At 32.3% G+C, this 12113-nt stretch overlaps 3 protein-coding genes across 4 annotated transcripts; 1 reads left to right on the top strand and 2 right to left on the bottom strand.

Moving 5' to 3' along the window:
* Window positions 1-17: 17 nt before the first annotated feature.
* On the bottom strand, window positions 18-2866 carry LOC117214189 (vacuolar protein sorting-associated protein 72 homolog). Its single transcript, XM_033460066.1, has 6 exons — window positions 2433-2866; window positions 2140-2351; window positions 1894-2076; window positions 1586-1802; window positions 1307-1519; window positions 18-1230 (listed from the first exon to the last, which is right to left on the bottom strand). Exons 1-6 carry the CDS (start codon window positions 2564-2566, stop codon window positions 996-998), a joined length of 1194 nt encoding a protein of 397 aa, XP_033315957.1. The 5' UTR covers window positions 2567-2866; the 3' UTR covers window positions 18-995.
* A 1220-nt stretch (window positions 2867-4086) lies between these two features.
* Window positions 4087-7005, top strand: LOC117214243 (beta-ureidopropionase). Its single transcript, XM_033460154.1, has 5 exons — window positions 4087-4325; window positions 5218-5468; window positions 5859-6247; window positions 6345-6662; window positions 6743-7005. The coding sequence occupies exons 1-5, from the start codon at window positions 4219-4221 to the stop codon at window positions 6851-6853; spliced, it is 1176 nt and encodes a 391-aa protein (XP_033316045.1). The 5' UTR covers window positions 4087-4218; the 3' UTR covers window positions 6854-7005.
* A 134-nt stretch (window positions 7006-7139) lies between these two features.
* Window positions 7140-11345, bottom strand: LOC117214242 (peregrin). Of its 2 annotated transcripts, none has more exons than XM_033460152.1 (8): window positions 10889-11345; window positions 10195-10477; window positions 9283-10126; window positions 8905-9204; window positions 8653-8827; window positions 8151-8569; window positions 7473-7847; window positions 7140-7368 (listed from the first exon to the last, which is right to left on the bottom strand). In XM_033460152.1, exons 1-8 carry the CDS (start codon window positions 11006-11008, stop codon window positions 7188-7190), a joined length of 2697 nt encoding a protein of 898 aa, XP_033316043.1. In that variant the 5' UTR covers window positions 11009-11345; the 3' UTR covers window positions 7140-7187. The 2 variants fall into 2 exon arrangements, with proteins under 2 accessions (XP_033316043.1, XP_033316044.1); XM_033460153.1 differs by having other exon boundaries at window positions 10742-11022.
* Between the last annotated feature and the right edge of the window lie 768 nt (window positions 11346-12113).

The following is a 12113-nucleotide window of genomic DNA, read 5'->3' on the forward strand; positions in this document are numbered from 1 at the left end:
TAATCATTTTTATTTTCCAAAATAGCTTAATGAGCAATTAATAAGAGGAAAAAAAGAGTGAATTTAGAAAGTCCGCAAGATTATGCGTGACCATACATAAGAAGTAAAATTCCTCTGGCTGACTAGCCAGCTTTTAAAATGTAAATTCATTTCGAAGCAATGATAGTCGAAAAATTCTAATTTCGTGTCTGAGCGTGCGATGAATTAACAGAACAATGGAAGAATCATACTTTTCCCTTCGGGTATACATACAACATGCCTTTTCAGTTTCCATTTTGTACCATTAGGTTACTAAATACGATACTTGATGGAACTTTTTCAAGTTCCATTTTTGCGAAGATTGAATTTGTACGAATGGAATATTTAGAACGATGAATTTTTAGACATTATTGAGATCAGTTTATTCTCCGTTGATTCGATATATATATATATATATATATTTATACATATATATATACCACACTAAATAAATAATATATATATATAATAATATATATATATATATTATTATATGAAAGAAGATATCGCCGAATCGGCGACATTTTATTAACCAATGCTTTGTACTTCATAATTTTATTAATAAAATCACTTTTGCTTTGAACATATATGTATACGTGTGTATTGTACAATTTTTCGTTTCGTTAGCCGAAAAATATTGATATTAATCGATATAGCTTTGTATAAATAGGTACATTATATATCGCTACTTTTATCATAATTTTAAGACTGTATATACAAAGAATCTCAAAACTCACGTGATACAATGCAGATGATATGCAATAATTCGATACTACACTTAACAATAAATTATGCGATTATTTACAGTTTCTCTTTTCTTTACAACATATTTTTTCGCTGTTATTTGTAGTTTCATTTATTTTACAAATTAAAGGTTCCTTAAATGGAAGTCCTGAATTTAGAAATAATAAAAATAAAAAATAATGCATTATTATAATGATACAGATATTGTTTAATTTTATCACTGGTTCAAGAAACTACATAGGCATGCTCGCGGAAGCTGGTTCAAGACGTACTGTGTTTCTTTGAGCTAGACCACCATGATTTTTTTGTCTCCATTCGAGCCACCGTAGTAAATCTGGGCTTTGTGAGGTATCATTAATATCTGTTCGAGCTTCTAATTGCTGATAATACGCTTCACGCAATAGACGAAACGTTTGCACATTTTTGTATGGTAGCTGAGTCATGGGATCTAAATATTTTGCTGGGAGCCTAAATATTTTTTTATATTTATAAATTGATCTTTATCTATTAAAAAACTATGAAAAGTATATTTTTGATATTTTACCTAGTAATTGCACATAAAGGTTTCATTGGTGATCTTGGAGTGGAAGGTTTTTTGAAAGCTTCAGAAAACAGTTGTTCATTTTCGAAAGTAATGAAGGTTCTTTCGTAATATCCTTTTGTTTGTTCATAGTAATATTTGCCTTTGTTGGAATTTTGAGAAGATTCCTTTTTGGCAACGTCCGTCATGCCATTTTCTGTCTTTATAGTTACAGCACTGAAATGAATAGAAATTTATTGTTAGAATATTGTTAATTTAATTGAAAAGAAAGTTATATTTTACCTTTCACCTGTTGTCCCATCTGGATGCTTGTCTTCCAAATTTGCATTTTTTTCATCATCTCCTTCGACATTAATTTTATCTTCTTCTTTATCATAATTCACCTCAGAAAGTATCATAACAGGCATTGCTAAAGACTGATACCTAATCATAGGACCAGTTTGCGATTTTCTTACTGTCCTAGTATTTTTTTTTTCATTTTCTAGTTTCTGATACTTTTCTGCAATTAATACAATTGAATTAACAAAAATAATAAAAAAATTAAAATTATCAATAGCATATTAGGCAATCTAATGATCATCATATCAAACCTAATGATTTCATATTGATCTGTTCAGTTTGCAATGCTTCTTCTAATAATTCTTCTTGAGTAGGCTTCCATGTATCATGTCTTATAACTCTAGTTTTCCTTTTTTGATGCTCATTTCTTTCAGTAAGTCTTCTTTGTGTTGCTGCCGATTTTGCAGCAGTAGATCGACGTATAGATTTTCTTTCTATAAAAGATTACAATTTATTGTTTGTCCATATAATTCAGCATTTATTTCACATACATTCACCTGTGCTCTCGATAAAGGTTCTTTGCCTTGGCTGTCTTACTCTCTTTTCTTTAGATGGCAATTGATTAGACTGAACTTTAGGTTCTTTGTAAGCTTTTGTTACTAGCCTACGTTTTTTCTTAGGTCCCTCCTGTTCAGTATCAGAAATGGGCTCATCATTTTCATCTATGCTAAAGTCTGAATCTACTTCATCTTCCGCTTCATCTTCTTCCCTAAATTAAGACAAATTGCTTGTGATTAATTCTTATTACCATAATGTTGACAAATTGGTGAATAAATAAATTGACATTAACATGTAATCATGATCCTGTTCTACTTCGTCAAAACCTCCATAAGTTGTTTTATAAAAATCATCTTCCTCTTCTTCATCCAGTAATTTTGCCATCTTACTTCCGGCGTTTGAACGCCGATCTCTATTTAGTGCCATTTTTATAGTTATGTAAATTACTTTTGCTTTGATTAATTTCTAATTTTTCAATACTATTCGCTTTTCACAGTTACTAAATCTATTAAGTTTACAGGTTAACATAACCTAGAAACAGAAGATAAAATGACCACATATTTATTCACTTGTATGAATTATCTGATGTTTTGAAAGTGGACGTCTTTTAATACAGCAAGAATGAGCTGTTTTTAACTTTTCACATTTTACCCTTATTTGCGTATATATATCATATATTAAAAACAGGTCATAGGTACTAACAACAATTCATAATCGATATCACTTTCGATAATTATCGATGTTATCGTTATCGTTTTTATCGATAGTAACATATTCGAAAAGAATCGATAATCGCGTTTAAATTTAAAAGGCAGAAATAATTTATTACCATATTTACTTTTTAATTGATTATTATCATATATCATTATTATCATTATTTTTTTAAATTTATATCGAATGTATTTTTGTTATGTAAAACTATATTTTCATAGGTTTACTGATAATAATCTAAACTTAAATAAAAAAAGACATATAAGAACGAGATACAACTTTAATTAACGAACTTTATTGTAGTAATAGTAACAGAAAAATATTTTTTATTGTGTAATAATCTGTGTAATATATTCTGCTTGAGCAAAAACAAGCGATACATTTATTTTGATAATATTTGAATATGAAGCGTTTAAATTTATTGTTTCACGATACAGTGGATTATAAACAACGAGAGAGAGAGAGAGAAAGAGAGAGAAAGAGAGAGAGAGTAAACCTCCAGATAACCTGACTGCACCCTATCAGTAACATTTAACATGCACGATTACTTGAAAAAAATACTGCATTTTGTTAACTTTAATGGAAAATTTTTGGCTCGTTTATACAATTTTTCATTTTCTTATTTTACAGATACGGGAACATCTCGTTGAAAATGGAATTCTAAAGATTAGAACAAGTAACAATGTAATTATTTTAGAAATATTTTCTACAAAAGTTCTACGTTTTTATACAGATCATGAAATTATGAAGTTATGGGGTTTATATAATGACTACATTTTTTATTCGAAATAAATAGGAGCTATATCAATATTTAAACAAAATTAAAAATAAGAATAAAAATTATGAAAATTTGTTAAAAAATAACTAAAAACAAGATATCTTGAGTCTTCGATTTTCAGTGTTTATTTTCAAAATAGAAATTGTATGATAGAAAATAAAACGTATCTATAAATAAATGATCTACGTTGATTCTTTACTTATAATTATAAATGAATAAATACCTATCAACAAAACTGAAAATGATTAATTATTAATTATTACTATAGAGATTAGCCCCTGGAAAAAAATGTTATATTTAATCAAACACAGTAATACGAAGTCAATGAAAACAGTAAGGTCATCTGTTCCTTTCAACCAGGTACGATAGAGTTTCGAAAAAATTTATGGCTGGTATGATAATTAATTAAGCTAGTGAAAAAGCATTCATTGATAAAGATTAACGAGTATGTTAACACATGTTTGCACATATCATCGATATATATCACGCGTTAATTCTGCGTCCTCTCACAATCGTCTGGAGTCAGTGACGGAGCACGGTTACAAGCAGAATCGAGTAGCAACGACGTTTGAGAATTTCTCACAGCAAAATGAGTAATTCAAAGTTTGATCAAACTCTCGAAGAGATTTTGGAGGCACATCTACCAGAGAAGGAGCTGGCTGAAGTTAAGCGCCTTTTATATGGCCGCGAGTTGCAGTAAGATTTATTCCTATTTATATACTTAACACATTGACTGCCACGGTGGTCATCGGTGACCACTGTTACTAAATTTTGTAGGGTTATTAAAATAAAATAAACTTTATGGACTAAAAAATATTTAACAATGTGAATTACTTACATAACTCTGTCAGAGGAAAAGTACGTAGATGTAACATTTTGCAAAAATTCAATGTTATAGTGTAGTATGTTTCAATCTATTGCGCCTCCACGGCAAGATACAGAAACCGCGCGTGGCAGTCAACGGTATCAATCTTCAATTTGTTCTTTTTTCTTAACAGATGTTTTTGAACTGAATTTTAATATACGAAAATAGCTTTTGATACTCTCCAAACGTTTTGAGTACGTTGTACCCGATGTCAATGTATCTTAGAATAATTTGGTGTGAAATATTTTTAGATTTCACGCGATTTTGCGCGAATAAAGAAATTGGCGTTTTGCGCATAGATGTTTCATGTACTGGATAAATTTTGGCGCTGGCTAGATTTGGTGGAAAACTGAACTGTACACAGGGTGTCTCATCAGAAATATCTTTGTTATTTCTTATCGTTATATTTATTTTAGATTTATGGAGTTCGACCAGTGTGACTTTTGAATGACTCATATTCTTATCCTACATTATGTATTTCAAACTTAAGAAAATGATAAAATTAATATTTTTAATAAGAAAGATTATATACCTATATATTTATAATTATATTGAAAATAAGAATATATAATTACATTATTCTATATTCTTGACATTTTTGTACGTAGAAGCATCTAGTTATTAGTACATTCTGTATATGATTCCTTCTATATTTAGATTACAGTTACAGTTTACCATAGTATCATGTTATTAGTAACTAATTTTCTTTCTAATGTATTGAAGGTCGCTAAATCTTCCTCAATGGAACGGAAGTGAAGATCTCGACATCCAAGGATATATTGTGGGCGGCAGTGTGACGGAGCAATTGCGTCCTCCACGTCTCGTCCGAGTTGGTTTGATTCAGCATTCCATAGTGCTACCAACGACAGAACCTTTGCAGAAACAAAGAAACGCTCTGCATATGAAAATCCAAAAATATGTCGACTACGCTGCAGCCTGCGGTGTGAACATACTCTGCCTCCAAGAGGCTTGGGGTATGTCTGAAAATCTATATAGTGCTTAAAAAAATACATATCAATGGAATTCATGTATATTAAAAAATCATGTACTACTTGTCTTAAAAGCTACGAACTTGGAATTTTGCGGACTGAGAGTGTTATCATTCTAGCTATTCAAATATTTGCTTGTTTTGATGATAATCTTGCATACACTTCTATATTTCCAAATAAGATTATATAATACTAATCTTAATGTAATTCTACAAGATTAGATAAGAATAGGGGAACCTTCTTCAAAGAACTTCCATTCTTTCCAAAAAAAATTACAGTTTATAATCATCTTATTCGAAATAATTGTCCATTCTTTTCATTGTTTATTTTAGAAACCATTTATCTAAAACGGAAACCTATTCATTTATGTTACAGCTATGCCATTTGCCTTCTGCACCAGAGAGAAATATCCCTGGTGTGAACTGGCTGAAGATGCTGAGAATGGATCAACCATAATATTCATGAGTGAACTTGCTCAACGGCATGGAATGGTTATCATTTCTCCAATTCTTGAGAGAGACTCTGCAAATGGCGATACTCTGTGGAACACTTCTGTAATAATTAATAATGATGGAAAGGTGATTGGAAAGGTGAGGAAGAATCATATTCCTCGTGTAGGAGATTTCAACGAGTCTACTTATTACATGGAAGGAAATACAGGACATCCTGTCTTCGAAACATGTTTTGGACGTATAGCTGTTAACATTTGTTATGGTAGACATCATCCCCAGAACTGGATGATGTACGGATTGCATGGTGCTGAGGTAAAATTTATCTTTAATCATATATTTTTTACGAATATCACAAATCATTTATATTGATAAAATTTCTAAAAATTTTTTATAAAATATCTGTTCCTAGATTGTGTTCAACCCATCAGCAACAACCAGCCATACATCTGAACCATTATGGTCCATCGAAGCGAGATGTGCAGCCATAGCAAACAGTTACTACACCTGTGCTATTAATCGCGTTGGAACTGAAATGTTCCCCAATGAATTTACGTCTGGCGATGGAGCTCCTGCGCACCATGATTTTGGTCACTTTTATGGGTCCAGCTACATCACTGCTCCTGATGGAACTAGAACACCAGGCTTAAGTCGTTGTAAAGATGGTCTTCTCGTCTCTGAACTAGACCTAAACTTGTGTCGTCAGATGAAAGATTTTTGGTGTTTGAGAGTAAGCTAAAACCTTAGATGTTCGTGATCTTCTGTTTTTCTTTTATGACTCTTACTCTTCCTATGTTTTTTTCTTTCTAGATGACACAAAGATTGGACTTGTACGCCAAAGAACTGAACGAGTATGTGGAAAAAAACTTGAAACCACAACAGAAAAATGTGAAACAGCAGGAAAAAGACAACAAAAATTAATAAGTGAAACATAAAATGCTGCAAGTCGCAGATGCTTATTTTTACAAATTTCTTATTTTTACTGATTATATGTATAAATCAAAAAGAGATTATAAAAAAATATATATGTATCTAGACAAATATTCAATCAGGCAAGATTTTATACAAACAATGTTTTTTTTTATTTCATCTCGGTCATTGTTTAAAAATATAAATAGAATTCTGAAAAAGGTATGACTTAAAGATAAGTTACCATAAGTTACACATGTATGTTAAAATTCTTTTTACATACTTACAAATTCTTAAAAAGAACTACCTTATGGTTATAAATAATATCTTATCAGAATTCACGAGATTAACTGACCGAACCGGCGTTCAACGTTGTGTTGTGCGTCTGTTTACGGTAATGGAGCGCCTCCTGATACGCTTTCTTCACGGCTTTTCTATCCGCAGGTTTTCGAGACTCGATTAATTTTGCTTCATCTAGTTCTTGAGACACTCCGAGCTTCTCCAACTTTTCCCCTGGTAACCATTGCCTGCAATGATTATATATAATTACATATATACACAAAATAACCAAATCGATAGGACAACAGGAAAACAAAGAATATAATTGCACTCTATAGAGAAATAAAATTACCATGTTCTTTTGGTATCAAAGAAGAGAACGAGAAATACTGGTTCTTTGTAATTGACGGCGAGTGCTAATACATCATCAGGCGGTGCTGGTATTGGTACACCTTTATGCACGGTGCCTCTGGGTGTATTAGGATCTATTATAAGAGCCGGATACCAGGGATATCCGCGACACTTGGCCCATACAAGTTGGAGAGCCTCCAGACCATTGCTCACTGCACCTTGCTTGCTTTCCAGCTCTTTTTTTGCTTCGTTCGCTTCTTGCTGCCTCTGTTTTTCTTCTTCTAAATCAGGAGTAGTGGACCTGCTCGTTGAACAACTGCTGCAACTCGAAGATTGACTTTCACCTTCTCCCACGTCGCTATCCATTGTTCTACTTCTGCAAACATTAATTTCATATTGTACATCGATATTGTACTCAATATTTTATTGAAATACAAACGTATAATGGTTAATTCTGTTTTTCTCTTTACTTTTCCATGCTTCTATTTCTTCAGATATCCTTTTTTTTCAGAATACCTTATGCATCAAATGTGTGGAATACACAAGCGGTAATAATATTATATTAAATACTAGAACCAAATATTCAAAAGCAATCTATATTTGATTAATATTTACTGAAATATAACACTCATTTCATATGGATCCGAGAACAGTAAAGTTAAAAGGGAACAATGTGCACCTGTACTCTTTAAAACTGTCACTCTGTTTCTTCTTATCATCCTCCAAGACGAACATTTGATTACTTCTACTGGCTCTCGCTCTTGCTTTGCGAGTGAAGAGAACTGCTGTTCTTCTATTAACTCCTCCTCCTCCTATTTCTTTCTCTCCGGATTGTAACTCAGTTTCTCCACGATTTCTGCTGGCACGGTCTCTTTTTCTAGATTTGGATGCTGTCTGCTCGTTTTCATTTACAGGGTCCAATTCAGGATATTCTTTGCGAGCTTGATCTATGAGAGCGCCGCCTTGTTCCTTCATTTTTATTCCAGCTCGATAAAACATGGTATCTTTACGGTTGTAGGCCAAGCAGTTACTGACCATCAGATTAAAATCTGCTTCAAAAGCTCCAATTGTGTCGTATTCTTGTCTTTCTATTTTGATCTAGTAAAATAATGATTATAATTTGTATATGTAACATGTAACATGAGTTTTTTCTTTAAATAATTTGAAATAAGATGAATTACCTGCATGGTAGAAAAATCCATAGGATGAGATACAATTTCCAAATAATCTGGGACTTCTTTAGTGTTTACTGGTTGTCCAAACACGTCGTTTACATCTTTCATTTTGATTGCTTCTAGTAAGGAGCATAGAACACTTTCCAGTGGACATAATTCGAACCACAAACATTTTTCTTTTCTACAGAATAAAATGAAATGTTTGAATATTTATTATATAGCTCTTGATAATTGAGTTTCTTTTCAGTGAAATCTTACACTTTGAATAGTTCTTTCTTCAACTTCTCACGTTTTCGTACTAATTCACAAAGTAATCGGGCTCGCTCGAGATCCTGACGTAAACATTGCCAATACTTTAATTGACGATACAATTCACCACGTAATTCACTATCTGGTGGGGGTGAAGAATTCTCTCCAAGTGGTGGTGGTCTGGATTGAGGATGTGAACTCTGAAGTCTCCTAAGAAGAGGAACACCATTTCTGTATTGGCGTTTCAGAGTCCAGTATGCTATAAGACGCTGTATCAGTTGGCTTCGTTTAGGCAACCCTTCAGCTAAGCTAATTAACATCATAAATCATTAAAAAAATTCTTTATATACTTTGGCTCATGTGTTAAAACAATTTTATGTTTTTTACCTAGCAATTTCCTTAATACGTTCTGGTGGTATGGTTGGAATAGAAATAACTGGAGCAGAAGAACTCTTCTTATTCGCAATTGCCCTTCTTCTGGCATCAGCAGGATTGGTGGAAGGTTGATAATCAGATGGAGTATGAGCTTCACAATAAGCAGTTTTTTGAACTAACATTGGTTCCCCATTTGCAGGTTGCACTGTCCTCATACGCATACATAAACCAGCTTGTTGCGCACATGTTACATGAAATGCAGCATAACAGTTACTTTTGTGGCACTGAATACAAGCACCAGATCCTCTACGTTTGCATACACAGCATGTAAGTCTCCAACGTGCAGCAGGTATACTTTCTATACTATCAATAGGCTCCAGAAACACTGTATTAGCGAATCTTACTTCCGGTATCCACAAAGCACATACAACATGAGCCCACGTAGCTGGGCGGTCAGTTTGTTTAAAAGCACCACCCCTATTTGGGCACAAAACACAATCAACTGCTCGTGAAGGACTTTGCAAACATCTTCTGCACAACCACTGTCCTTCAGGAATATATGGTACACCATAACAATCCTGATGAACAGCTAGATTGCACATGTCACAAAATAGTATGGCATTACTGTTCTGACATTCTCCATCCATGCAAATACAGCAGACTGCATCTTCATCAGCTGCAACTCCTCCACCACCATTACTTTGTTGTTGAAAGTATGATTCTTTCTCCAATCTGTCCATCAATAATTCAAATGTATCAGGCTCCAAAGGTGGACTGAGTCCCGAAGCTAATCGCCTTTCATTTACTGTAGACAACCACGCAGTATCTTCTTCATCTAAATCATACTCTACTTCTCCTGCAGAAGAGGAACATATTTAAGTGAATTGTCACTTGAAAAGAATAAGTATATTTGAAATGAATTACCATCAAGTTCTTCCCCACTGCGTTCCATAAATCTGATATATGAATTTGGAAGTGGTTCTGCTTCACCTAGCTGTTGTTCATACCCATCAATCTCTTTTACCATAGCTACAGGTAAATTGCTAAGAATATTCTTTTCTTCCTTGTCTTTGTCTAACGGTATAGCATGACCTTTCTGAATCGTATTTTTCTCATCAGAACTATTCCCTTCCAAGGAAATAATAGGTACTGAATCAGTAATTCCAATTTTGAATGTTTTATTTGTATCTTCACCAATAGGATTCACCTTAAAAGTAAATGATGTTACAAAATTATTTAATTCCTAGTGAAAATATTTATGAATTAATTTAAGTTCAGTATATAATCTATTACAAAATAAATATACAGCAATAAGTAACATAAATAAAAATATATTGTAATGCAATACAAATGAAAAGAGATACTATTTTACAGTTCATGTGTACTTTTAAAAGTTTCTACGATATTAATTAATAGACTACGGATGTTTATGCAATTTTATATTTTTATGAACGTGGCTAAAGAAATTTACTTTAGATATTTTATATGCTTTTATACGTTATTTGCATTATGTAGATTTTTGGAATCTCAAATTTCTCAAAAATGGATGAATATGTACAGTCTATGAATTCATAACTTTCACGCAATTCTTTCGCATTCACCGGAACAATTTACATACCAAAACAAATTTCGATGTTTCTTGGGTGCTGAGCGTTTCGTTGTTCGCGGGGTTAGTACTATCGTTACTAACACCGATTCTACTTCTGCCTTTTTTTTTGTTCGACTGTGGAGTGTTCATCTTCTTTCACGATCTCGCGCAGTGTATTGTAAACGATAATTAACGTGGTTATATTATCCGCACTTTCGGTTTAAAATCCTTCTCTTACATATGTTTTCTGTTTTTCAGAGCATTTCTGCTATGAATTCGCTCCGGTATCGTATACTAAAACTGCATGGACTAATGCATCCCTCATTTTCACGCAAATAGGTCCGAGATATGGTTATTGCATTAATTTGCATTTGAGGGGAAAAAGAAACGCTCCCAAACGTTTGAACAGGTACTCTAACCAATTTGAGCGGCAAACGTAATGTCCACTGACATGTTAATGCAATGAAAGTACTTTGCATCGCGTGCCAATCATAAAGCACCGTTTTCAAAAATACAGGTGATTAAACTCGTAGATTTCCTTTCCTTCTTATAAAATATAGATTTATTTCCATACATATATATTTCAATTAATTAATTAAATTAAGCTTAAACTTGGTAATTTACAGTAGATTTAATGTTCGTGATCTATGACACTGCTGACAGTAATGAAAACTCACCATTATGAACAAATAATTCGAGCATGCAACATAACCTCGCAACTAAGAAATGGAAAATTATTTTCCTTCACTAATTTTTATTGTAAAAGAATGATACTAATTTATGAAGCTTTTCGTATTGTTCTTTTAACACGGAAAAATGTAATAACTTTATTTAATCAGGATATATGACGAATTATAAATTTAATTTGATATGAATCTCGTGTTATATGGGACCCAAAACGCAAGTTTTCTTTAATATAGCAAAAAAATATAATTTTTTTGATGGACGAGCAAAAGAGTATAAGTCAGAATTATAAGCTTTGTAGAGAAGCGTTTATGATAGATAGATAGATAAATAGATAGATAGATTTTTTATTGCTTCACTTATGGAATTATAAGCCGTTTACTATATATTACATCTTACCATATTTTATCTCTTAGAAAAGTATGCAATTTATATACTATATGTATAACACAATAAGATACAAAATATATAATAATAATATATAATATACAATATATACAATATTATACAACACAAAACTTCATATAGTGCAATAATATGATAAAATAATACAAGAGCGCTTTAGTACAAT

The sequence above is a fragment of the Bombus bifarius genome, unplaced genomic scaffold (genome assembly GCF_011952205.1).
Source record: "Bombus bifarius isolate JDL3187 unplaced genomic scaffold, Bbif_JDL3187 scf7180000009200, whole genome shotgun sequence".
In the NCBI taxonomy this organism is placed as follows: Eukaryota; Metazoa; Arthropoda; class Insecta; order Hymenoptera; family Apidae; genus Bombus; species Bombus bifarius.

Coding starts and splice junctions, on each gene's coding strand:
- LOC117214243 (XM_033460154.1), top strand. CDS start 4,219: ATGAGTAATTCAAAGTTTGATCAAACTCTCGAAGAGATTTTGGAGGCA. Junction 4,326..5,217: donor TTATATGGCCGCGAGTTGCA/GTAAGATTTATT, acceptor AATGTATTGAAG/GTCGCTAAATCTTCCTCAAT. Junction 6,248..6,344: donor ACGGATTGCATGGTGCTGAG/GTAAAATTTATC, acceptor ATCTGTTCCTAG/ATTGTGTTCAACCCATCAGC.
- LOC117214242 (XM_033460152.1), bottom strand. CDS start 11,008: ATGAACACTCCACAGTCGAACAAAAAAAAAGGCAGAAGTAGAATCGGT. Junction 10,478..10,888: donor AAACATCGAAATTTGTTTTG/GTATGTAAATTG, acceptor TTTACTTTTAAG/GTGAATCCTATTGGTGAAGA. Junction 7,369..7,472: donor TTTGATACCAAAAGAACATG/GTAATTTTATTT, acceptor TAATCATTGCAG/GCAATGGTTACCAGGGGAAA.
- LOC117214189 (XM_033460066.1), bottom strand. CDS start 2,566: ATGGCACTAAATAGAGATCGGCGTTCAAACGCCGGAAGTAAGATGGCA. Junction 1,520..1,585: donor GATGGGACAACAGGTGAAAG/GTAAAATATAAC, acceptor TATTCATTTCAG/TGCTGTAACTATAAAGACAG. Junction 1,231..1,306: donor CCTTTATGTGCAATTACTAG/GTAAAATATCAA, acceptor AAAAATATTTAG/GCTCCCAGCAAAATATTTAG.